This window comes from Mirounga leonina, unplaced genomic scaffold, assembly GCF_011800145.1.
Source record: "Mirounga leonina isolate KUSES-001 unplaced genomic scaffold, KU_Mleo_1.0 Mir_364, whole genome shotgun sequence".
Classification (NCBI taxonomy): Eukaryota; Metazoa; Chordata; class Mammalia; order Carnivora; family Phocidae; genus Mirounga; species Mirounga leonina.
The window spans coordinates 824,819-852,066 of NW_023270708.1; the positions used below are offsets into that span (position 1 = coordinate 824,819).

General features: G+C 37.1%; 1 protein-coding gene across 7 annotated transcripts in view; it reads right to left on the minus strand.

Moving 5' to 3' along the window:
- Positions 1-27,248, minus strand: part of CDC27 (cell division cycle 27) — a 75,709-nt gene that overhangs the window by 11,508 nt on the left and 36,953 nt on the right. For 4 of the 7 annotated variants that reach the window (XM_035030402.1, XM_035030401.1, XM_035030399.1 and 1 more), the window contains exons 10-15: positions 19,506-19,605; positions 18,086-18,293; positions 17,708-17,880; positions 14,291-14,443; positions 12,491-12,699; positions 9,681-9,798 (exon numbers count right to left, since the gene is read on the minus strand). In XM_035030402.1, the coding sequence (XP_034886293.1) occupies positions 9,681-9,798; positions 12,491-12,699; positions 14,291-14,443; positions 17,708-17,880; positions 18,086-18,293; positions 19,506-19,605 (961 nt within the window). The remainder of the gene's footprint in view (positions 1-9,680; positions 9,799-12,490; positions 12,700-14,290; positions 14,444-17,707; positions 17,881-18,085; positions 18,294-19,505; positions 19,606-27,248) is intronic. The other 3 variants (XM_035030403.1, XM_035030400.1, XM_035030398.1) reach the window with 1 other exon arrangement.

Consider the following 27,248-nt stretch of genomic DNA (forward strand, 5'->3'; position numbering starts at 1 on the left):
ATAGATTATCTCTAAAATCTCTTCTAATTCTAGTTCAACTGCTTCACTTTCGAGATGAGAAAACTGAAGCCCAGAATGTTAAATAACTTGTTCTGGGATCAGAACCTAGGTCCTCTGGCACCCAATCCACCATTATGTATCCATAATGATAACCCACAATGATTATTTTATCTTTAGAGCAGATATTTAGTACCTTCAAGTCTAAAAGATAAGAAAAACCTTGATTTTTCCCTCACAAGAAAATCTGTCCCATTTAGCTAGATAATACTCACATTTCAATATGTTTATTATGGTCCTCTAAATATTAGGCTTTTCAAAACTATGTTCAAAGAAACACTAGAGGATTTGGCTCTAAACCCTTACCAGCCCTGCTTCACTCAGAACTTCTAATTACATTTCTACTTATTTTAGGAATTTATTTTAAAAATAATTCTTCTGTTTCACATACTTGAAAACCACTGATCTGTAATACAGGGAAGTAAATATTTTAAGTAACTTTAAAAAACCCCACACAACTCCAAGCATCACATTCATTTGTATATACTCATGCTATGCCATGTTCCTCCTTAGATGAATTGTATGTTAAAAAGAAAGTGTAAGTGCATGGATGTGGCTGTGGAACTTGAACAAATACCACTCACTGTAACAAGAATGTGAGAGTAGGTACTGCCAAAATCTGGTTGCTAAATTCATCTATACGATGATCTTTGCAGAAGGTTATTACTACATGTGGCCAAATACTCTGCCCACCAGATTGAAATCCTAAACACTAGTTCTCTAACAGAGAAAAGCATATCCTATTACCTGAAAACTTCTTCAAATGAACCACACAAAATTTTAAAACCGTCTATTCCACAATCACTTTAGAAGAAAGCCTACTTTAAAAGATGTCCAACTTCACTAAAAGGTATCAACAGGTACTTAAGTTTGATTTGCTTAAGTGATGAAGAAAAGTTCTTTGTTGATATATTTTGCATAGTATCTAACTATGAAAAAAGTTACCATGGCAATTAAAAAAATTATAAAGAATTCTTCTCCCAGGGGCGCCTGGGTGGCTCAGTGGTTAAGCGTCTGCCTTCGGCTCAAGTCGCGATCCCAGGGTCCTGGGATGGAGCCCCACATTGGGCTCCCTGCTCCGCGGGAAGCCTGCTTCTCCCTCTCCCACTCCCCCTGCTTGTGCTTGTGTTCCCTCTCTCGCTCTCTCTCTCTGTCAAATAAATAAAATCTTAAAAAAAAAAAAAATTCTTCTCCAAAATGAACAGTGAAATTCCCAACTCACATAATTTCCTCACATTGTATGCCCATTTCCACAAAAGCCAAGTTTGCTGAGAGAAAGTGAAGAGTAGGGGAGGGAGAGATGGAGGACATGGGTAAGAGGCAAGAACAAGAACTACAGGCACTGTGCTTACAGAGCAACTAATAAATGAGATTTCAAAAAGCAAACACACTTTTTCTCCAATTGAACTACAACTTATTATCAAACACTTAAAAAATAAACATAAAAATGGTGATTTAAAAACTGACTCAATGGAATAATTAGAAAAATGATCTTAACACTATGCATGGATTCGAATCATTTTTAATATCTTAGAAACATTCTACACATCTTAAGATTAAAAAAATTAAGTTTCTGTTCTGATTTTTAATAGATAGCTTTTTATGACAATATTCATAATACTGACAGGTACATGTTAAGGCTAGTTACAATCTCCTTTTGTGACTTTTTTTTAATCTTTTCCTTTCTTAAAAAAAAAAAAAAGTAAAAGCCAGACTCCTTTAGAGCTCTGAATTGTGTATACAGAAGATGAGAGTGCACTCTCTCTTGCTCTCAAATAAATAAAATCTTAAAAAAAAAAAAATGGGGGGGGCGCCTGGGTGGCTCAGTCAGTTAAGTATCTGCCTTCGGCTCAGGTCATGACCTCAGGGTCCTGGGATAGAGCCCTGCATCGGGCTCCCTGCTCAGTGGGGAGTCTGCTTCTCCCTCCCCCTCTGTTTCTCCCCACCACTCATGCGAGCGAGTGAGCTCTCAAATAAATAAAATCTTAAAAAAAGAAAGAAAAGAAAATGAGAGTGCAGTGAACATAATGTGCAGTCCTACAGTCAGGACACAGTTGCTCCTTCCCATTCTACCAGATATTGCACTTTCCATCAAGGATACCCAACCAGCCAATACTTCGCATTTTTTACCACATGCTATTCTACCTACAGCACCAAAATAACAGGTAATGGAGTTTTTTACATGACTGAGTTGCAACTCCTGATCTGCTAATTTATGCAAAATCTGTGTTGAGTTCATCAAATTGGTAATCTTCTTTGCCCTCATTATTTTTCTAGTTATTCCACTGAGTCAGTCTTTGTGATTAGTGGTTCTCAGATCAAACAGATCATGTAGACAGAAAGTACAAGTATGTGGGGAAACACTGTTTTATTACCAAAATGTTGGAAAAAAGTTATTTCATTACCTTTCAGATTTCATAAAGTGCAGTGTATGTAACATCTACTAAAAGACCGTAAAATATTGAAATTTTCCTTCAAACAAAGTGTAAAAAATATACTAAGCCTGTAAATTGCTGTGACTAGACTTCACTGTCATCTTAATACATTCTTACATGTGGATACACACACACATGTGATCCATGCGATACAGATTATGGAACTGGGCAGCTTTGGCGTATACGTCTCATGCTTTTTTTCAGAAATAGTTGCAGTGTTTACACAGCAGCATTACTTCTCAGGCTTTGATCGGGTGCTGTTGCTTGCTGTGTATGAAGAGAAATGTGTCAAACAAGTTTAAGGTTTAGTGTGTTCTGAAGAAGGGTGTGAAAAACAGTGTGCATGGGCTTTTAGAATGCTTTCCATTTTCAGTCCTTGTAACTCAGCCATTCAGTACCTAAAAGCAATTCAAATAATATGAACATTATCTCCTACTAGAAGTAATGTTTTCAAGTCTTCATGGCACATTATGATTGTAAATGTCTCTCCACCTCAACAGTAAGTCTATGGGAGTCCCATGAAAATTCATGAAATGTCTGTAGTGACTGTAGGTCACGTTGAGTAAGTGTAGTATGAACAAAGTATTTTATTGCACAGAGTAAACAAACAGTATGTTGCCTAACAAAGCTCCTGCTGTTTTACTACAACATTACCTCTTGTTTTTATAAAATGTACCAAGATTTGAATTGATAACTTTATTTTACATGTAAAAAAACCCAGTTTCTTTAAAAAGTAAAATGGTGATCCACATCACCTTTTAAGAATTTTAATTAGTTCTGGGAGAGAGTCCAAGATGGTGGAGAATTAGGAGATGTTACTTTCATCTGGCCCCAGGAATTCAGCTAGATAGCTATCAAATCATTCTGAACACCTGCAACTTAACTGGCGCTCTAAGAACTGCTGCAATTCTACAAATAGAAAAGCGACCACTTTCTGGAAGAATGACAAGACAGAAAAACTCACCCCAAAAAAGAGAACAAGAGGCAGTACTGACTGCCAGGGACCTAATCTGTATGGATATAAGTAAGATGTCAGAAGTAGAGTTCAGAATAATGATTATAAAGATATTAGCTGGGCTTGAAAAAAAGCACAGGAGACACTAGAGAATCCCTTTCTAGAGAAATAAAAGAACTAAAAATCATAAGTCGAAATAAAAAAGGCTATTAAAGAGATGCAATAAAAAATGGAGGCTCTAACTCCTAGGATAAATGAGGCAGAAGAGAGAATTAATGGAGAATAAAGAAGATGAGAAAAAGAGATAAACAACTACTGGATCACGAGGGGAGAAATCGACAGATAAGTGATACCATAAAGCGAAACAATATTAGAATAATTGGGATCCCAGAAAAAGAGGAAAGAGAGAGAGACAGAGGGGCAGAAGGTATATTAGAGCAAATTATAGCTGGTAACATCCCTAATCTGGGAAAGGAAGCAGGCATTCAAGTCCAGAAGGCACAGAGAACCCCCCTCAAAATCAATAAAAAAGGGTCAACACCTCAACATATAATAGTGAACCTTACAAATCTCAGAGACAAAGAGAAAACCCAGAAAGCAGCTCAGGACAACAGGCCTGTAACCAACAAGGGTAGAAACATTAGGCTGGCAGCAGACCTATCCACAGAGACCTGGCAGACCAGAAAGGACTGGCATGATATATTCAGGGTGCTAAATGAGAAAAATATACAGCCAAGAATACTTTATCCAGCAAAGAGGTCATTCAAAATAGGAGACATTAAAAGCTTCCAGGACAAACGGAAACTAAAAGATTTTGTGATTACTAAACCAGCCCTGCAAGAAATATTAAAGGGGATCCTTTAAGTGAAGAGAGCCCAAAAGTAACATAGACCAGAAAGGAATAAAGACAATATACAGAAACAGTGACTTTATAGGTAATACAATGGCACAAAATTCATATCTTTCAATAGTTACCCTGACTATAAATGGGCTAAATAACCCAATCAAAAGATACAGGGTATCAGATTAGATAAAAAAGCAAGACCCATCCATATACTGTCTGCAAGAGACTCGTTTTATTTTTATTATTTAAAAAAATTTTTTTTAAAGATTTTACTTATTTATTTGACAGAGAGAGAGAGAGAGAGCACAAGTAGGCAGAGCAGCAGGCAGAGAGAGAGGGAGAAGCAGGCTCTCCGATGAGCAGGGAGCCCAACGTGGGGCTTGATCCCAGGACCCTGGGATTATGACCTGAGCCAAAAGCAGACGCTTAACTGACTGAGCCACCCAGGCACCCCCAAGAGACTCATTTTAGACCCCAAGACACCTCCAGATTGAAAGTGAGGGGGTAGAAAACCATTTATCATGCTAACGGATATCAAAAGAAAGCTGGGGTAGCAATCCTTATATCAGACAAATTAGATTTTAAACCAAAGACTGTAATAAGAGATAAGGAAGGATACTATATCATAATTAAAGGGTCTATCCAACAAAAAGATCTAACAATTGTAAATATTTATGCCCCTAACATGGGAGCAGCCAATTATATAAACCAATTAATAACAAAATTAAAGAAATACATTGATAATAATAGAATAATAGTAGGAGACTTCAACACCCCACTCACTGCAATGGACAGATCACCTAAGCAGAAGATCAACAAGGAAACAAGGGCTTTGAATGACACACTGGACCAGATGGACTTCATAGACATATTCAGAGCATTCCATCCTAAAGCAACAAAATACACATTCTTCTCAAGTACATATGGAACATTCGCCAGAACAGACCACATACTGGGTCGCAAATCAGGCCTCAATCAGTACCAAAAGAATTGGATTGTTCCCTGCATATTTTCAGACCACAATGCTTTGAAAGTTGAACTCAACCACAAGAGGAAATTTGTAAGGAACTCAAATACATGGAGGTTAAAGAGCATCCTACTAAGGAATGAATGGGTCAACCAGGAAATTAAAGAAGAATTAAAAAAATTCATGGAAACAAATGAAAATGAAAACACAACCGTTCAAAATCTTTGGGATGCAGTAAAGGCAGTCCTAAGAAGGAAGTATATAGCAATACAAGCCTTTCTCAAGAAACAAGAAAGGTCGCAAATTCACAACCTAACCTTACACCTAAAGGAGCTGGAGAAAGAACAGCAGATAAAGTCTAAAGTCAGCAGGAGAAGAGAATTAATGAAGATGAGAGCAGAAATCAATGAAATAGAAAACAAAAGAACAGTCGAACAGATCAACAGATCAACTAGGAAATGGTTCTTTGAAAGAATTAGTAAGATTGACAAACCCCTGGCCAGACTTATCAAAAAGAAAAGAGAAAGGGCCCAAATAAATAAAATCATGAATGAAAGAGATCACAGCTAACACTGAAGAAATACAATTATAAGAATATATCAGGAGCAACTATATGCCAACAAAATAGGCAATCTCGAAGAAATGGATGTATTCATGGAGATGTACAAACTGCCAAAACTGAAACAGGCAGAAATAGCAAACCTGAACAGACTCATAACCAGCAAGGAAATTGAAACAGTAATCAAAAATCTCCCAACCAACCAGAGTCAAGGGCCAGAGAGCTTCCCAGGGGAATTCTACCAAACATGTAAAGAAGAATTAACATCTCTTCTTTTGAAGCTGTTTCAAACAAAGAAATTGGACTGAATAATGTATAGAACTACTGAATCACTATGTTGTATACCTGAAACTAATGTAATATTGTTACATTGTGTGTCAACTATACTTCAATTAAAAAAAGGAAATAACAAAAAGAAATGGAAGGAAAACTTTTTTTTTTTTTAAGATTTTTTTTTATTTATTTGACAGACACAGAGATAGCGAGAGCAGGAACACAAGCAGGGGGAGTGTGAGAGGGAGAAGCAGGCTTCCCGCTGAGCAGGGAGCCTGATGTGGGACTCGATCCCAGGAACCTGGGATCATGACCTGAGCCAAAGGCAGACGCGCAACCAACTGAGCCACTCAGGCATCCTGGAAGGAAAACTTCTAAACTCTTTCTATGAGGCCAGCATTACCTTGATCCCAAAGCCAGACAAAGACCCCACCAAGAAGGAGAGTTACAGACCTATATCCCTGATGAACATGGATGCAAAAATTCTCACCAAGATAATGGCCAACAGTACATTAAAAGGATTATTCACCATGACCAAGTGGGATTTATTCCTGGGCTGCAAGGGTGGTTCAACATCCACAAATCAATGTAATACACTACATAAATAAAAGAATGGACAAGAACCACATCATCCTCTCAATAGATACAGAAAAAGCATCTGACAAAGTATGGCATCCTTTTTTTTTTTTTTTTAAAGATTTTATTTATTTACTTGATAGAGAGAGACACAGTGAGAGAGGGAACACAAGCAGGGGGAGTGGGAGAGAGAGAAGCAGGCCTCCCGTGGAGCAGGGAGCCCGATGTGGGGCTCGATCCCAGGACCCCAGGATCACGACCTGAGCCGAAGGCAGATGCTCAATGACTGAGCCACCCAGGTGCCCTTAGCATCCTTTCTTGATTAAAACTTCACAGTGTAGGGATAGAGGGAACATACCTCAAAATGTCATAAAAGCCATATATGAAAAGCCCACAGCGAATATCATTCTCAATGGGGAGAAACAGAGCTTTTCCCCTAAGGTCAGGAACATGGCAGGGATGTCCACTTTCACCAGTGTTGTTCAACATAGTATTAGAAGTCCTAGCCTCAGCAATCAGACAACAAAAAGAAATAAAAGGCATCCGAATCAGCAAAGAAGTCAAACTCTTGCTCTTCGAAGATGACATGATACTCTATGTGGAAAACCCAAAAGACTCCACCCCAAAATTGCTAGAACTCATACAGGAATTCAGCACAGTGGCAGGATATAAAATCAATGCACAGAAATCAGTGGCATTGCTATACACTAACAGTGATACAGAAGAAAGAGAAATTAAGGAGTCAATCCCATTTACAATTGCACCCCAAACCATAAGATACCTAGGAATAAACCTAAACAAAGAGGCAAAGGATCTGTACTCAGAAAACTATAGAACACTCATGAAAGAAACTGAGAAAGCACAAAGAAATGGAAAAACGTTCCATGCTCGTGGATTGGAAGAACAGATATTGTTAAAATGTCTATGCTACCTAGAGCAATCTATACATTCAATGCAATCCCTATCAAAATACCACCAACTTTTTTCAAAGAAATGGAACAAAAGAATCCTAAAATTTGTATGGAACCAAAAAAGACCCCGAATAGCCAAAGGAATGTTGAAAAAGAAAACCAAAGCTGGGGGCATCACAATTCTGGACGTCAAGCTCTATTACAAAGCTGTTATCATCAAGATGGTATTGTATTGGCACAAAAACAGACACATAGATCAATGGAACAGAATAGAGAACCCAGAAATGGACTCTCAACTCTATGGTCAACTAATCTTTGACAGAGCAGGAAAGAATATCCAATGGAAAACAGACAGTCTCTTCAACAATGGTGTTGGGAAAATTGGACAGCCACATGTAGAAGAATGAACCTGGACGATTTTCTTACATCATACACAAAAATAGACTCAAAATGGGTGAAAGACCTAAATGTGAGACAGGAATCCGTCAAAATCCTAGAGGAGATCACAGGCAGCAACCTCTTCGACCTCAGCCACAGCAACTTCTTGCTAGACATGTCTCAAAAGGCAAGGGAAACAAAGGCAAAAATGAACTATTGGGATTTCATCAAGATAAAAAGCTTTTTTGCACAGCAAGGAAAACAATCGACAAAACCAAAAGACAACCAACAGAATGGGAGAAGATATTTGCAAATGTCTTATCAGATTAAAGGGCTAGTATCCAAAATCTATAAAGAACTTATCAAACTCAACACCCAAAGAACAAATAATCCAATCAAGAAATGGGCAGAAGACATGAACAGACATTTCTGCAAAGAAGACATCCAAATGGTCAACAGACACATGAAAAAATGCTCAACATCACTTGGCAACAGGGAAATACAAATTAAAACCACAATGAGATACCACCTCACACTGGTCAGAGTGGCTAAAATTAGCAAGTCAGGAAACAACAAATGTTGGTGAGGATGTGGAGAAAGGGGAACCCTCTTACACTGTTGGTGGGAATGCAAGCTAGTACAACCACTCTGGAAGGCAGTATGGAGGTTCCTCAAAAAGTTGAAAATAGAGCTAACCTATGACCCAGCAATTGCACTACTAGGTACTACCCCAAGTATACAAATGTAGTGATCTGAAGGGGCACCTGCACCCCAGCGTTCATAGCAGCAATGTCCACAATAGCTGAACTATGGAAAGAACCCAGATGTCCATGGACAGATGAATGGATAAAGAAGATGTGGTGTATATATATACAATGGAATACTACTCAGCCATCAAAAAAGTAAAATCCTGCCATTTGCAATGACGTGTATGGAACTAGGATATTATGCTAAGCGAAATAAGTTAATCAGAGAAAGACAATTATCACATGATCACACCGATATGTGGAATTTAAAAGACAAAACAGTATCATAGGGGAAGGGAGGGAAAAATAAGATGAAATCAGAGAGGGAGACAAACCATAAGAGACTCTTAATCATAGGAAACAAACTGAGTGTTGCTGGAGGGGAGGGGTATCAGGGGATTGGGTAACTGGGTGATGGACGTTAAGGAGGGCATGTAATGTAATGAGCAGTGGTATTATATGAGACTGATGAATCACTGAACTCTACCTCTGAAACTATTAATACACTATATGTTAATTATCTGAATTTACATAAAAAATAAAGTAAAATAAAAAAAGAATTTTAATTAGTTCTGACATATCTATATCACTCAGCAGCTAAAACATAGGGAACCGTTTGTCTTGAAATAATAATTACTGAATTTAGGAGCTAAATATTAACATGGAAAAAAGTGCTTTCAAAATATGAAGTATCTCATGTGAGTCTTACAACAGCCCTGTGAGGTAGATAAGATGGTATTACTTGTCATTTATAAAATGGAAGCTCAGAGAAATGGACTTGCCTGAGGAATGGCATTTCTCTTTATGCCAAGGAAAAAGGTGGTATTTTTGGCTATAAAATAAGCCACAATATTGTTCCAAGAATATAAACAAACAAACAAACAAACAAAAAGCCCTAATTTTCACCACAGCAATTAAGTGAATAACAAACACATTTCGCAAGGGAGATTCACTGAAAAATATTTGGAAAGCTACTTACTACTCCAATGTGGCAAAGTAAAACTGAACTTTGAGGGTTGATATCAAGTGCTTTCTGGAAATGCATTTCTGCAAGGCTGAATTTTTCTTGCTTGTAATAAATCATTCCTAAACCATACCTGAAAGTATAAAATAAAGTATAATTTTAGGAATATGAACTTCTGGCTGGTAATTTAGCTCAACTAATAAAAGGGTATGTTATGGAATCTGGCATTTTAATAAACTAAGGAGAAATACTGGTGGTCTCAGAGAAGGCAAAAACTATCAATCATGATAAGAAAATCATCAAAGCATTTCATTTTTAAAAAAATTTTTTTCATCATAGCATTTTAGACAAATCACTTTTGTAAGTAAAAACAATAAATCAAATCAATCAATCAAAGAGAAATTTGACAATGGGGAAAAAAGAAACTACATCCTTAAATCCATCATTACAATCTAGATTTAACAGCTCATTTTTACTGAGTGGCTAATTATGTGTGTGCCAATAACTTTGTTAAACTCTTTATGTGAATTATCTCATTTAATCCTAGGAGGAAATGAGATAGGTATTTTTTTTTTTTTAAAGATTTTATTCATTTATTTGACAGAGAGAGACACAGTGAGAGAGGGAACACAAGCAGGGGGGGTGGGAAAGGGAGAAGCAGGCTTCCTGTGGAGCAGGGAGCCTGATGCGGGGCTCGACCCCAGGACCCTGGGATCATGACCCGAGCCAAGATAGGTATTATCACTCACATTTCAAATAAGGAAAATGAGGTTAGGGAAGTTAAATAACATGCCCCAAATTATACAGCTAATAAGGATTATAGTCAGATCCTTCCTTTATGATTCTAAACCCTAAACTCTTAACAATGCTATTTCTATATTATTGGTGCAAATACATATACATCATTATAATTACATATGCATTGTGTCATGTTCTGCTTCCCCTCTCCTCACTATATCAAAACATACTCCTGCAGACTTAAAAATTATAAATTTTATTTATTTTTATTTTTTAATTTTTTTTAAAGATTTTATTTATTTATTTGACAGAGACAGAGATAGCGAGAGAGGGAATGCAAGCAGAGGGAGTGGGAGAGGGAGAAGCAGGCTTCCCACGGAGCAGGGAGCCCAATGCGGGGCTTGATCCCAGGACTCTGGGATCATGACCTGAGCTGAAGGCAGACGCTTAACGACTGAGCCACCCAGGCGCCCCCAAAATTATAAATTTTAAAGGCTATGTAAGAGCATGTTAACTTGATATACAAGTATTTCTTCTGAATTTTCAAAACATCAAATGAACATAATGTGAGTGATTTACATTAAGGAAACCTCTTTTGGCTATAACTAGATAATGACAATGGGGAATAAACACCAAATGAATGTATAAGAAGAAAGCACAATATATCTTCTTATATTTGGGGTGAAGAAAAGGTATAAAAAGCTCTGTGCTAATAATGGTGATGGTGGAACAACAAAAGAAAGACTATTTACTCTGGAGTTGGAATAATAAATTTTAAGTTTAGATACTTTAAGTTAGATACTTAAAGTTACCTAAATTCCTTATTTTTATAACAATTTTGATATGGTAAGGTTTTTTAAGAATGCAACTATTATAATATAGGACATACCCAAACGTTTAAAAAACAACACAAGTTGAGAACTGAGTTCTTAAAATATTACAGGGTACTTTATGTGAAGAGAAGGCAGTGTCAGCAAGCTTGACTGTTTAATATGTCAGCAGAAGTCAGCATTTGTCAGGCCATCTTTTAGGTAATGTAACTACTTAGAAACGAGATATAATCCATTAAAAAACATATATACACAGATCAAAAAATATGTTTTAATAATATAGTGATTCAGATTTAGTGACAGAATGAAAATTCAACTGCTATAATGACTACCTCAAAAGAAAAAGAAAACCATGTCTGACATAAAAACTGTAGCAGAGTTATGATATCAGAATTACACTTCTTGATACGTAAAACTATAAAGTCAGTCAAGAAAAATACAATAAAATGTCAGCAGTAGATAGTGTTGAGGCAGAAATAAGAACAAACTTTTTAATACCTTTTTTTTTTTTAAGATTTTATTTATTTATTTGACAGAGAGAGGGAGAGTGAGAGCAGGAACACAAGCAGGGGGAGTGGGAGAGGGAGAGGGAGAAGCAGGCTTCCCGCCAAGCAGGGAGCCCGATGCGGGGCTCGATCCCAGGATCCTGGGATCATGACCTGAGCCAAAGGCAGACGCTTAACAACTGAGCCACCCAGGTGCCCTTTTAATGCCTTCTTCATTTGTTAACTATATGAGCCAAGTAACCTCCTCAATAGAGACATTACTTAATAAACTGGAACACCGAGTTCTAAATTAAAGCTAATGAACTAGACTGGTATATAATAAACCAGAACATTGTAAAGAGCAACAACTAGTGGACAGTTCTCAATGTTTATTTTCTACTATCCAATAGGTGATTATACTAGTCCTCTCCACTTTCCCAACCATGTTCTATACGAATCACTGTTTCAGTGTTCTAAGAAAAAGAAACAAATCAAATAACAAAATCAATTATTTTCAAAAGTTTGGTAGGAGAAAAGCTAAAACTCTTGAGTATAAGGATCTAGTATTTGATTATTAGTTAACTTAAGAGTTTGTTAAAAGTACACATTTCATATAAAAAAACACATTTTGGTTACAACTTATCAACCAGTATGTACTATTCTTAAGTATTAGTAACCAAATTCATGACAATAAAGAGATGTCTAACAAGAAAAATTACTGAGTACCAGTCCCATCAGTAAGACATTGTCTTTCCACTTCATTAGCACTTACCATGCATTATAATGTCTTGGATTGACTCTGATAGCATTTCGAAAACAAGCTAGTGCTTTGTCTAATTCTTCAGTTAATACAAATTCATGCCCTAATAGAGTATAGGCATAAGCATAATTTGGATCAACCTGGATAGCTCTCTGGAAGAATTTAATTGCAATATCATGTTCCCGTTGCAAACTGAAACAGTTCCCTGCAGCACACCAGGCCTTAAAAAAAGATGGAAACAAAAACCAAATATACAATTAAAATTTTGTTTCAACTTCTCTAACAAAACCAAATTTATGACTAAAATCAAGACTCAGAACTCACTTAGAACAGACAAACAAAAACTGAAGTTATCTTTTTTTAAAATTTATTTGAGAGAGAGAGAAAGAGAGCATGAGCGCATGAGAGCATGGGGGAGGGGCGGAGGGAGAGGGAGAGGGAGAGGGAGAGGGAGAGGGAATCTGGAGCAGACTTAGCACTGAGCCTGGAGCCTGTTGGGGGCTCGATCTCACAACCCTGAGCCCTAAGATCAGGACCTAAGCTGAAACCAAGAGTTAGACGCTCAACCGACTGTGTCACCTAGCACCCCCTGAAGTTTTAATAAATACAGTTGATCCTCATTGTTCATGATTTCATATTGGTGAATTTGTCTACTTGTAAAAATTTATAGTATTTGTAAAACCAAACTCTACACTTGCGAGTGCTTTAGCGGTCACCCAGCATATGAGTTGTCCAACAGGCACGGTCCCAGTTGAGGTAAAAAAAAAAAAAAAAAAGGTGACTCTATGCCTCCTTGTTTCATCTCTCACACAGAGATGACCAAAGGATAGAGAGTGTAGGGGGAAGTGCAGTGCAGGGCAAGAAGCTCTGGCTCTGGGGCCAGTTGGACAGAGGATTGAATCCTAAATATGGTACCTGTTGTAGGGTAGCCTCAGGCAAATCACCTTAACACCTCTGAATAGCATTTTCTCTTTTATATAAAATAAAGATAATAAAACCTACCAGGATGGGTTGTTTTTAGGATGTGTGTGTGTGTGTGTGCATTTCTCCCAAATAAAATGATCCAGTCTTTGCTAATAATAGTGTTTACAAAAACTACTGAGCATAACTACCAAGAATAATGAGAATTGACTGTTTTTAATTTAATTCTAAGATTAGATATGTTATACAAGTACCACTAACTAATCTTGAGATGCAATGAAATACAATTCTTACAGGACTGGAGCATGCAAATGAATTGTGCCTATGTCTTAAAATGACAATAAAAAACCACTATTTTACTTTAATTTAAAATTAGCGCTTTTTCCAATCTACATAATTTCTGCTTAATGAACACTAATCCTGCTGGCAACAGCAATTTTTTTTTTTTTTTAAAGATTTATTTATTTCAGTGAGAGCGAGAGAGAGCGCGCACACGTGAGTGCGGGCAGTGGGGAGAGGGAGAGGGAGAGAGAAATCCAAGCAGACTCTGCACTGAGCATGGAGCCTGACACAGGGCTCGATCTCACAACCCTGAGATCAGACTTGAGCTGAAACCAAGAGTTGGATGCGGAACTGATTGCACCACCCAGATGCCCCAACAACAGCAATTTTAATACAGCCAAATCTTGATTAATCTTGAATAAAATATATGCTTATGAATCTGCACCACATATTCTAGGACTTTTCTCTTCTCTGAGTCCCTCTCTGCCTGTAGAGAAGGGTGAAAAAGTGTGGATGATGCTAAATGGTGTTTGAATTACTTGCTTCATCCCCACTTGGCAAGGGTGATCAGAAGACAACTACATAAGCAAAGTGTTTCAGTTATCATACCTCTGGTGAATTTTTATCCATGTCTGTTAAGTCTTTTGAAAGAACTGAAAGAGCAACATCTTTTTGAAGATGCCAAAGTGTTGTAGAGTAGATCTCCATGCCTTCAACTCTGTAATTCTCAATCCTTCTAACCTCTGAGAATATTCTTTCAGCCTGAAATAAAAAAACTAGTTAATGGGAAAATAAGTTGATACAATTTACATATATGCAGGGAGAGCACTGGGCACTGTTCTCATGGGACCTAAATGCTGCCTTGTTTTACAGTGTTTATGTGAATTAGTAATAACATAGGGTCCCAATGAACAATGTTCCACAATAGGTCAAATATTGAGGTAATCAAATTCACACTTAACCTAGGTATACACAAGTCACGGTAAGAGCATTAAATGTGAAAAGAAAACCTACGTTTCCACCAAAATGACAGAGGAGAAATCTATACAAAGTTACAATTTACAAAAGACAAGTCAATTATTTTATTCTCAAAAAACACATTTCCAAGTTTTAATAATGGCTTTACAGAATAACTCAGGAAAAGCGAGAGAATAATGATTTCGGTAACACAAAACTACTTATGCACTGATTTTTATTAAGAGGTTGAGTTAAAAACTTTAGGGGAAAAACAGGTTCAGTTGGCTACCAATGCTATGACATGTTGAACACTGAGCATACCCACCAATGTCATACCTGCGGGGGAACTGTAGCTCCAGCCTAGTGATTCTCTTTTCCTTTGCAGCACTAACCTGACTTTAGGGTCCCTCCTCAGCTACTTTTTTCCTCCCCTCACTCACAGCTCCCAGAATGGTTTCTCTCACCTTGAAGTTTGAGGCTTTGGGTTTTATTTTATTTTATTTTTTCAAAGATCTTATTTATTTGACAGAGAGAGACACAGCAAGAGAGGGAACACAGGCAGGGGAAGAGAGAGAGGGAGAAGCAGGCCTCCCGCGGAGCAGGGAGCCCATGCGGGGCTCGATCCGAGGACCCCGGGATCATGACCTGAGCCAAAGGCAGATGCTTAACGACTGAGCCACCCAAGCACCCGAGGCTTTGGGTTTTATAAAACCAATCAGTAGTTCCCTAGTTTATTCATTCAAAAGTTCAAAATTCTGAAAGTCAAGTTTAGTTTAGAATAAAAAATATTTGGACTGTTCTTAATGAAATGAAAATGGCGTAAAATAAAGAAACAGCATTTATAAAACTAGGAACTCCAAGAAATGGCCATATATTATCTAGGATTAGCTTAATGATTTTTAACTTCTCTGAAATCCCTTAAAAGTTATAGATAAGTTTTTCCAATAGGCATTGGGTATAAGAAGACAGACCTAACCACAAGTCAAATATAAGTTTTGGAAATCTTTTGGTTTCAAATTTTTCAGGATCTATTGCTTCCTCTGAAAAGTGTCTGTGGCATAGACAAAAAGAAAAATGAAAAAAACTCATGAAATTAAGTTGAAACAAAGGCTTCTGTTTAGTTAAGTATCTGGGACACTGCTCTATAATTATAGGGAAACAAGAAAAATTATGTATTTTAAAGGACCTGTGAAATAATAAATTAGAAATAATTTTGAAAGGGGCTTGCCAAACACAGCTTTTGCCTATGTATCAGTAAAGGACCATTATCCAAACATGGAACTTCTAGCAATGAATAAGGCTAATCTGTCTACAGCAACACTTCTTTCTTTATCATACAATAATACATGAGTTGGTATCTTCTGTATTTATTCTCTACCTAGAACACATTTCACCCCAGATCTTTGCATGGCTCATGAAGGAGTCACCTCCTTTCTCTGAGCATACTTTTTGGTAAATAGTTCCATATATCGTTGTCCTGCAATCCCTTTAACATGCTTCATTTTTTTCTTCCTATGACCTATTGTTACCTGTCCTTATACACGTATTGGCTTACAATCTATCTCTCTTACTAGAATGCAAGCTCTATAAAAGCAAGCAATTATTTGTCTAGCTGTATTACAGAGTCTAGAAGAGAATTTAAGACATAACATGCACTGAATAAATGAACTGAAAGTAAACAGGGCAAAAAAGTAACTTTATTATAAACTTCAAATAATTTATTTTAGAGAAATTTTATTTATATATATATTTTAAAGTTTTAAACAATTTTTTTAAGTTTAGGGGTGGGGAGAGAAAATGCTCAGAAGGTAAACTGGGTAGGAAATTAATTCATTAGTTTTAAGATTTTATTTATTTATTTGACAGAGAGAGAGAGAATAAGCAGGGAGAGCAGCAAGGCAGAGGGAGAGGGAGAAGCAGACTCTGCTGAGCAGGGAGCCCAACGCGGGACTCGATCCCAGGACCCTGGGATCATGACCTGAGCCGAAGGCAGATGCTTAACCATCTGAGCCACCCAGGCGCCCACATATATTCTTTTTTTTTTTTTTAAAGATTTTATTTATTTTAGAGCAAGAGAGCTCAAGCAGGGGGAGGGGCAGAAAGAGGGAATCCGAGGCAGACTCTGCGCCGAGTGCAGAGCCCTACACAGGGCTCAATCTCAAGACCCTGAGATCATGACCTGAGCCGAAATCAAGAGTTGGACACTTAACTGACTGAGCCATCCAGGCGCCCACATCCATATATTCTTATGTGAAATATTTGTACCCTACTCCGTTGGATCTGAAAATATATATTACCATGTAATAGGTTTATAATAAAAATATTTTCTACTATATGCAGAGTTCCTACTGGGATGAATTTCTGGCATTTCATATGTTTTATAATCTTGAAAAATACTATGAAGAAAACTGTATGTAATGGAGGACATAATGTCCTCAAGACTTTTATCCTTTAGTTTTAATTATATTCGTTGCTTAAGTTATCTGTTTATACCAGAAAAAGAGAAGATTATTAACACAAAACCAAAGAAAATTCTAATTTCCAATTTAAATTTCCTACCCAGGGCTCAATGGCTGGGTGGCTCTGTTGGTTAAGCATCTGCCTTCAGCTCAGGTCATGATCCCAGAGCTCCTTCGGAGCTCTGCCTCTCTCTCTCTCATGAATAAATAAATAAGATCTTAAAAAAAAAAAAAAATAGGGATGACTTGGATTCTCTACAAATCTATCTCAAGCAATCTCCCCAAATTTAAACTACTCACCCTTAAACAAGAGAAAAAATTGTCTATTTATATATTAAAATGCTCAGAAAATAAAGAGACATTACATAATAAATATTGACTTTTTTTTTTTTTTTAATTTTAAACAGCTGCACACCCAGTGTGGAGCCCAAGGTGGGACTTGAACTCACAACTCTGAGATCAAGACCTGAGCTGAGATCAAGAGTCATATGCTTAACCAAGCCACCCTGGTGCCCCTAAATATTGACCTTTTAGATCTAGCTGTCTCAAGCACAGGCATTTTAATTTAAACTAGCTCTAAAAAGGCATGTAAACAGTTTTCTATACTTACTTGCATATACTCTGAAAGTTCAAAATAGGCCCTTCCAATTTGGCACAGTACCCAACCAGTATTGTAGTGGTGAGAAGGTAGGTGGCTCAAGATATTTATAGCTTCTTTGCAGTTGTATGAACACAAAGCTAAATAACCTTTCCCCATTTCACGCAGAAGGCTCATCAAACCTTCTAGGAGAAAACAATATAGTAAACAAAGGAGAAAAACACAGTAAAACAGTTTGGTTTTCTAGAAAGGCTAATACAAAATAATTTATTAAAAATTCCAACATCTATCTAGAAAAAATGGAAGGTACTTTAATGAACATTAAAAAACTTACTTAAAATAAGTGAATAAAATAAAATACAAAGAAGATATTAAGCATTTAAAACAGACCTGCTGCTGCTTTCTGTAGATTAAATGCCTGGATCTGAGGTGTGATTGTGGAGATTTTCCCTTCTGAAATGATGGAAGAGTCCAATTTTGTAATTTCCAGGCTATCATTTATGTTGGGTTGAGTTATTCCTCCTTTATTAGTTTTACTTTTAGTTTTTCTGTTTGGGATTTTAGGTGGAAACTTCATTTTTAACTTTTTGCTATTCTCCTGTAAAAAGGAGGAAAATTCCACATTTGTTAAACGCATGTATTATAGACTTCCCAATCCTTTCTCAAGTATTAGTCACAAAATAAATATATAGTTTTGACTGGCCTAAATTTTTCTCAGAAAAAATTTATAATAAAAAATTTCAAAGTCATTTAATTTTTTAAATATTTTTTTTTTTTTTAGATTTTATTTATTTATTTATATGAGAGAGAGAGAGAGAGAGAGAGAGAGAGAGAGAGAGAAACAGCATGAGAGGGGATAGGGGCAGAGGGAGAAGCAGGCTCCCCGCCGAGCCGGGAGCCCGATGTGGGACTCGATCCCAGGACTCCAGGATCATGACCTGAGCCGAAGGCAGTCGCTTAACCAACTGAGCCACCCAGGCGCCCCCAAAGTCATTTAATTTTAAATGCAACAATTCTGAAAATAAATTGTATTAATGAACTAGTATATAAGGTAAATCAGTATTGTTTGTTGCTCTTTTCTGAAAGTGTATAACTTTCATTTATTATTTAAAAATAAGAAAATAAATGGATGCAATATTACCTAATTGTCTTCAGAGCATTATAACTGGTAAGTTATAAAATTGTTGAATTGTTCATGTCAAAGTTAAAAATTATCCATAATATTTGTCAATGGACCAACAAAAACTTACCAAGGGCATAATGAGGTCCTTGTATAAAGAAATGTGCAAAGAAAACACAGGAAATTTATCCTTCCCCTAATTTTCCTAGTGAGAATATCTGACATAGCCACAGGGCATCATCAAATCCAGGAGACTGAATTGGTTCAATACTATCAACTAAATTACACATCTTATTTGGATTTCATCAGTTTTTACATGTACTTTTTTTTTTTGACATGATAGTTCTATGAAATTTTATCACATGTATGCTTCATGTAATCAACCACCACAATAAGGATATAGGACTGTCTGACCACTAAACAAAAAAATTCCTTTGTGCTATGCTCTAGTAGTCATATCTTCCCCCCAAGTCCTAACTCCTAATAGCCACTGATCTGTTTCCCATCATAACAATTTTGTCCTTTGAACAATGTTTTATAATATTTATTAAAGAACCAAGAAAATTTATAAATGTTATCGACAGCTTTATAAATTAAAAAAACATTAGAAAAATTTAAATAGTCTCTCAATTTATTAGAGATGGAGGGGGAAGCTTAAGTAAATGTGACATATGGAAATCTTTAGATTACCTTGGTCGTAGAGCTGTCACTAGTAAAAAGACGTGAACTTCTTCGAGGCAGTGCGTTTGGGGGAGATGTGATAGTGGGGCTCAATACCTGAGGTGTTGTACTAAAAAAATGATAAAAGTAGACATTAAAAAAAAAACCCCAACTTATGAGCATTACTTATTGTTTCAATTCAGATACATTAAAAAAAACACATTCATCATGTTTGTATTCTAAAGATGATGAGTTTGGTCGGTCCGTTTGTCATCCCTCTATGAAAACTAAGAATTTAAAAGCTATCTGTATTACCATAAAATAATAAAGATTACAGCACAGAGCTTCATTCTATCTGAAATTGCTAATTTGAACTTAAAACAATCCACATAAAAACTGTGTATCAATAAATAATAAACACATCTATAAACTAATTCTCTCTAGCCCTCTTTTGCAACCATAGCAAATTAGAGAAAAAAAGAAAGTTGGACATGGATAGTCCAAATGTGGGATATTTGCCAACAAATAAATACCATTAGAACAATTATTATTTCCCTATAAATTCAAACTACCACATCAAGGTTTATTCTGTTTAGAACCAAAGAAATCTAATAATTGCCCGGGTACATTTTTTTTTTTTTTAACTTTAAAAGGCAAACTTCTAAGGTACAAGGATTCCATTCTTAGAAAGTAAGCAAACTTAAAACCTCAAGTTACCTGAAAGTGGGCTAGTCTATGGACTAAACGGTTTACAGTTTATGTGAAATCCCACTAGTTACCTGAATTTGAGTCACAGAGGCTTCTAAGAATTAAAGAGACACTGACCAGTGAGTACAGAAAGCCCAGGCTGCTCTTACCTTTTCAAAAGACAGAATCTCAATGTAGGTATTACAGAAAGTGAGGTCACTTAGGTTGATGAATTAATTTTATTTTATGATACATTTTTATATGTATTTTTAATTTTTTATTTTACTTTTTAAAAAGATTTATTTGAGGTGGGGGGCAGAGGGAGAGAGAGAGAGAGAGAGTCTTAAGCAGACTCTTCACTGAGTGCAGAGCCCTACATGGAGCTTGATCTCACGACCCTGAGATCATGACCTGAACTGAAACCAAGAGTCAGATGCTTAACTGACTGCGCCACCCAGGCGATCCGATACATTTTTTTAAAATTAGGATTTTATTATTATTATTATTTTTTAATTTTTAAAAGAAGATTTAAGGGGCACCTGGGTGGCTCAGTCGTTAAGCGTCTGCCTTCGGCTCGGGTCATGATCCCAGGGTCCTGGGATTGAGCCCCACATTGGGCTCCCTGCTCCGTGGGAAGCCTGCTTCTCCCTCTCCCTCTGCCCCTGCCCCTGCTTATGTTCCCTCTCTCACTGTGTCTCTCTCTTTCTGTCAAATAAATAAATAAAATATTTAAAATATATATATTTTATTTACTTGTCAGAGAGAGAAAGAGCAAGAGAGAGAGAGAGAGAGCACAAGGAGGGGGAGTGGCAGGCTGAGGGAGAAGCAGGCTCCCCACCAAGTAAGGAGTCTGATATGGAACTCGATCTCAAGACCCTGGGATTATGACCTGAGCCAAAGGAAGACACTTAACCGACTGAGCCACCCAGGCATCCCTAGGATTTTTTACTTATTTTTTTTTAAAGAGATTTTATATATTTATTTATTTGTCAGAGAGAGAGTGTGAGAGAGCACACAAGCAAGGGGAGTGGCAGGCAGAGGGAGAAACAGACTCCCCACCAAGCAAGGAGCCTGATGCAGGACTTGATCCCAGGACCCTGGGATCATGACCTCAGTCGAAGACAGACGCTTATCCGAGTGAGCCACCCAGGTGTCCCCCTAGGATTTTTTTAGAGGAGATTAGGGTTCACAGCAAAATTGAGGGGAAGGTACAGAGAGATGTACCATATACCCCTGCCCCCAACATGCACAGCCTCCCCCATTATCAACATGCCTCACGAGAGTGGGACATTTGTTATAGGTGATGAACCTACACTGATGCATCATAAAGTCGACAGTTTTATGATAGAGTTCACCCGTGGTTTTGTTCATTCTATAGGTACGTGTGAATATATAATGACATATATCCATCATGGTATCATACAGAATATTTTCACTGCCCTAATCCTCTGCACTCTGCCTACTCATCCTTCCCCCCTCCAACCCCTGGCACTACTGATCTTTTTTGTTTCCATAGTTTTGCCTTTTATAGAAGTTGATTCATTTTTAAAAGTACAATATTCTTTATTTGAACAACTATGTCATTTATGCTACAAATGTGAACTATATGTTGTCAATAATATTACCTAATTATAGAAAAGAGTTTGCCTGAGAAGCGGGAGGGAATAATTTCATCCATGGAGCAGTTTATAGGAAGGACAAGCCTGAGAAAAAATGCTGAGACTTCTTAAAAGCCAAGAAAAGTTGCAGGAGTATAACATGAATCTTGTGGGGGTAGAAGTAAAAATAATAGTAAGATGATTCTGGGGCTAGGAGGATGAAGAAGACAAACTCTTCCTAATCATAATTTTCATTACGGTTCTGTTAGCTCCGAAGGGCAATTTGACAAAAGAAAAAAATGTCCGAAGTCTGACAGGCATCAGGAAAATGAAGCAGGATACTGAGTGAGTTTGAAACACTGGTCGTAGCACATGAAATATACTCATCTCTTTATAACTTGCATCTTTTTAACTAGGAATTTGAGAATGAAAGGAATGTGCTCTAGAATCAGATTGTTGAGGTTTGAAATCAATTCTATCACTTATTACCTATGTGATTATGTGCCGGTTATATTAAACACTTTTTTAAAAAGTTTTTGTAGGGGTGCCTGGGTGGTTCAGTCGATTGAGTGTCTGCCTTCGGCTCGGGTGGTGATCTTGGGGTCTTGGGATCAAGCCCTGAGGCAGGCTCCTTGCTCAGCAGGGAGTCTGCTTCTGCCTCTCCCCCCCCACCCCCTGTTCATGTTCATTCTCACTCTCTCTCAATCTCAAATAAATAAAATAAAATCTTTAAGAAAAATAAAAAGTTTTTGTAAGTAGTATCATCTTATGGTTTCGTAATAAAGTATGAATGCTAGTTATAAGAAGATGCCTTGGAAAGAATATAAAAATTATTTTTAGAGGTTAATATATGTAGAGAAAATGATGACATACAAACTTTTTGGGGAAATTTAGCTAAGAGAACTATGCTATTCTAATCATCTCTAAAAAAAAAACTTTCTAAAAAAAAAAAAAACCAGACTTCCACTGCCAATTGTAAATGAAGTAAAATAGACCAGATTTACTATCCCATCTTAAACAACTATTAACACTGAACAAAATATATGAAACGATGCTTTTCAGACATTGGACAGCAAGCACATATGCCTGAGAATTCTGAGGACACAGTGCAGGGAGAGGGAACCCAAACAGAACTTAGTGGTCTTCCTGTGTTGAGAAGAAAATGTTGAGACTTACAAGAAGTGAAGGCAGCTAGAATATGAAGGTCAGAGTACTAGAAAGGGGAGAGCTACAAAGAAGGAGAGCTTCAAAGATCTGCTGGAAGTTTTCCTAGAATCTGCAGTTGAAACTGAGTAGTGCAACTGTTTGAGTGTGTTATAATAAAAAACTCATCTGGTCTTTGTCCTGAATTCTTGAGAAGCAGCTTCTAAATGCTCTGAATCTCTCTCTCTCTCTCTTTTTTTAAAGATTTTATTTATTTATTTGGCAGAGAGAGACAGCAAGAGAGGGAACATAAGCAGGGGGAGTGGGGGAGAGAGAGGGAGAAGATGCGAGGCTCGATCCCAGGACCCTGGGATCATGACCTGAGCCGAAAGCAGATGCTTAATACTGAGAAACCCAGGCGCCCCAATGCTCGGAATTTCTCAAGCGATATGAGTGTCTTTGTTCTTCATGGTGGGCCCCTGAGACCACAACTGAGTTTATGCTGATGAAATGACTTGTGGTGGCCCTAGATAGATTCAGAATACTGGGCTGGCCATGTTGGAAAGACCAACCTGTGATTAGACAGTTGAAGCTTTCAGCTGGGTGTTAACAGCCTGACCTTCTCTAGGAAGGGGACAGCGGCTGGAGATTGAGTTAAATCACACGACCAATGACACAATCTATCATGCCTATGTAATGTAACTCCAATAAAAACTTTGACTACCGGGGCGCCTGGGTGGCTCAGTCGGTTAAGCAGCTGCCTTCGGCTCAGGTCACAATTCCAGGGTCCTGGGATCGAGTCCTGCATTGGGCTCCCTGCTCAGCGGAGAGAGCCTGCTTCTCCCTCTCCCTCTGCCTGCCTCTCTGCCTACTTGTGCTCTCTATCTCTCTGTCAAATAAATAAATAAAATCTTTAAAAAAAAAAAACAGGGCACCTGGGTGGCTCAGTTGGTTAAGCGACTGCCTTCGGCTCAGGTCATGATCCTGGAGTCCCTGGATCGAGTCCCGCATCGGGCTCCCTGCTCAGCGGGGAGCCTGCTTCTCCCTCTGACCCTCCCCCCTCTCATGTGCTCTCTCTCTCTCATTCTCTCTGTCTCAAATAAATAAATCTTTAAAAATAAATAAATAAATAAAATAAAAATAAAAAAAAAACAAACACAAAAAACTCTGACTACCAAAACTCAGTTGAACTTCCTGGTTGGCGAACACACTGATGCACTGGTGAGGTGACACGTCTCACCCAGGGGAAAGGACACAGAAGCTCTGCGTTCAGGACCCTCCCAGACCTCATCCTATGGGCCCTCGTTTGTCTGGTCCTGACTGGTATCCTTGATAATAAAACTGTAAGTATAGAACTTTCCTAGATTCTATGAATTGTCCTAACATATTAAACCTCAGGGGGTAGTAAGAACCCTCAGATTTGTAGGTAGTTGGTCAGAAGTGAAGGTGGCCCAGGGAACCCTTGAAATTGTAGTTGCTAAGTCAACAAGATTTGTTAAGTCTTGCTGGGACTATGATCTTGCCTGCAGAGTCTATGCTATTTCTGGGTAATTAGTACCAGAACTTACTACAGTATTACAGTGAGGAAAACTACCTGAATCTAGAGAAAGAACTACTGCAAAGGAGCTGGCAGAACAACTCTTGGAGCTCAACCTGGGCTGGGAGTAGCTTATATTTTCAATAGCCAGAATGAAGAAACCTCATACTCAGCACGTCACTGAGTATTCAAAGAATACTGCCTCAATAGTGGGGCAAAATTAGTCTAGACTAAAGGCCACTCTTGTCTTATCCAACAAAACTTAAAAATCGAGACCTGAAATGAATAAACTATTAACAAGTAACTGCCTCCCAGAATAAAACAGAAATACTTAAAAGAAGATAAAATAGTCCAGCACTCAACAACGTAAAATTTCCAACATTTACTGGCATAAAAACAACAACAAAACTAGACATACAAAGAAGCAGGAAAATATAACTTATAATGAAAAGAAAAAAAAAAATCAATAAAAAACAGACCCAGAAATAACACAGTAAGGACAGTAGATAAAATCATTAAAAGAGCTATTATAGATATATTCCATATGCTCAAAAAGGTAGAAGAAAGAATGGACATGTTAAAGGAGAGAACCAAATCAAACTTCTGGAGATAAAAAATAGAACATCTGAGATTAAAACTATATCTACATTCTGGTTGGGGTTAATAGCAGATTAGACACTGCGGAAGAAAAAATTAGTTAACCTGAAGACATAATAATAAACACTATCCAAAATGAAACAGAGGAAAAAGACTGCAAACAAAAATGAACACAGTACTGAACTGTGAGGGACAACTTCATGGTCTAATAAACACATACTCGGTGTCCCAGGAGGGGAGAGGGGGACAGGACCAGAAAAAATACTTGAAGAAATAATGGCCAAAAATTAACTAAATTTAATAACAACTACGAAATCACAGATCCAAGAAGCTCAATCAATTTGGAGGCCAAGAAAGAGGAAAACTACACGACAGCACATCATGATCAAATGACTTAAAATCAGAAATCAAAGATAAAAATTGTAAAACTATCAGAAAAGAGACACATTACATACACAGGAACAAAAAATGAGAATGACAGACTTCTTGTCAGAAACAAGCGAGAAGACAGTAGAACAACATCTTTAAAGAAAAAACTATGAACAAGAATTCTCTATCTAGTGAAAGTATCTTTCAAAAACAAAACAAAGATGAAATAAAAATCTCTTTCAGACATACAAAAGCTGAAAAAATTCATTACCAGCAGACTTGGACTATAAGAAATTTTAAGTCTTTCAAGATGAAGGAAAAGGATACCAAATTGAAATGTGAACCTATAGAAAGAAATAAAGAGCACCGGAAATAGTAAATATGTGGGTAAATACGAAATAGATTTCTTTTTCTTACTTTAAAAAATCTCTCTAGAAGATAACTGCCTATTTAAGGGAAAAACTATAACAATGCACAATCGGGTTTACATACATGTGAGGTAAAATCTATGACAACAATAGCATAAAGATGGGGAGAGGAGCATGAAAGCACACTATCATAAGGTTTTATACTATATATGATGTGGTACAACATTATTTGAAGGTAGACTTTGATAAGTTAGAATACATACTATAAACACTAAAACAGCCTCTAAAAAGACAAAATAAAGAATAATTATTAATAAGGCAATGTTATGTTGAACTGTGTTTCCCCAAAAATATGCTGAAGCCCTAACCTCCACTACCTATGAATGGGACTTATTTGGACGCAGGCTCTTTGTTGATATAATCAAGTTAAGATGAGGTCATTAGGGTGAGCTCTAATTCAGTATGACTGATGTCCGCAGAAGAGGGAAATCTGGATATAGAGACACACAGGGAAGATGACCATGTGAAGACAGAGGCACATATTGAGTTATGCTCCCACCAACTAAGGATGCCTGGGGCTACCAGAAGCTGGAAGAGACAAGGAAGGATCTTCCCTTGGAGGCTTCAGAGGGAGCATGGCCCTGAATACACTTCTGTTGTTTTAAACCATCCAGTTTGCAGTAACTTTGTTATGGCAACTGTAGGAAACTAAATAGGCAATAAAGGAGATAAAATACAAAAAACCCCCACAAAATCATTAAAAGTTGATGTTTATTAAAGTTAGTATAATTGTTTAGCTTAAGTGAAATGTATAATTCCATAAATTATGCTTATATATTCTTTAGGATTAGCATTTATTCAGCCTATATAATGGTGCTCTGCAGGAGCCCTCAGGTTCCTTCTCATAACTGAGCTCCAGGCAATTCCTGTCACCTGTCTGTGAGTGGGCAGTCATGAGATTTGCCATCTTGGCATTTCAGAAATATTGAAGCCTTTTATATTAGTCAAGGTATATGTACATCTGTGTCTATTTTAAGACTTACGGTACATGTTCACTATTTTACAAGGAGACAGAGTTGTATCATTCTTTTAAAGTATTAGCTATGATTTGTTTTTGAGTACTTCAACAGAAAAAAGAAACCCTACTTAACACCATTTCTGTGTGGCAGTGGATTATTTAAAGATTTACCAGATTAACTTTATGATCTGTATATATAAGTGCAAATAGGGGAAGGGGAGAATGAAACCTATCTGTACTTGACCAATGAAGGTCATGTAATAAGAAAATTATTTTAGAGGAGTGTTCAGAATATCTAGTTTAAACAAATTCATGAGGGAATTAGAGTAAAATAAAAAGATCTTTTGGTTACCTTTGTCTTGATTTGTATTAAAATACTCAACTAAAAATTACACTAGTCTTTTCAGTAAGTTTGAAAAATTTTTTTTTAAGATTTTTATTTTTTAAGTAATCTCT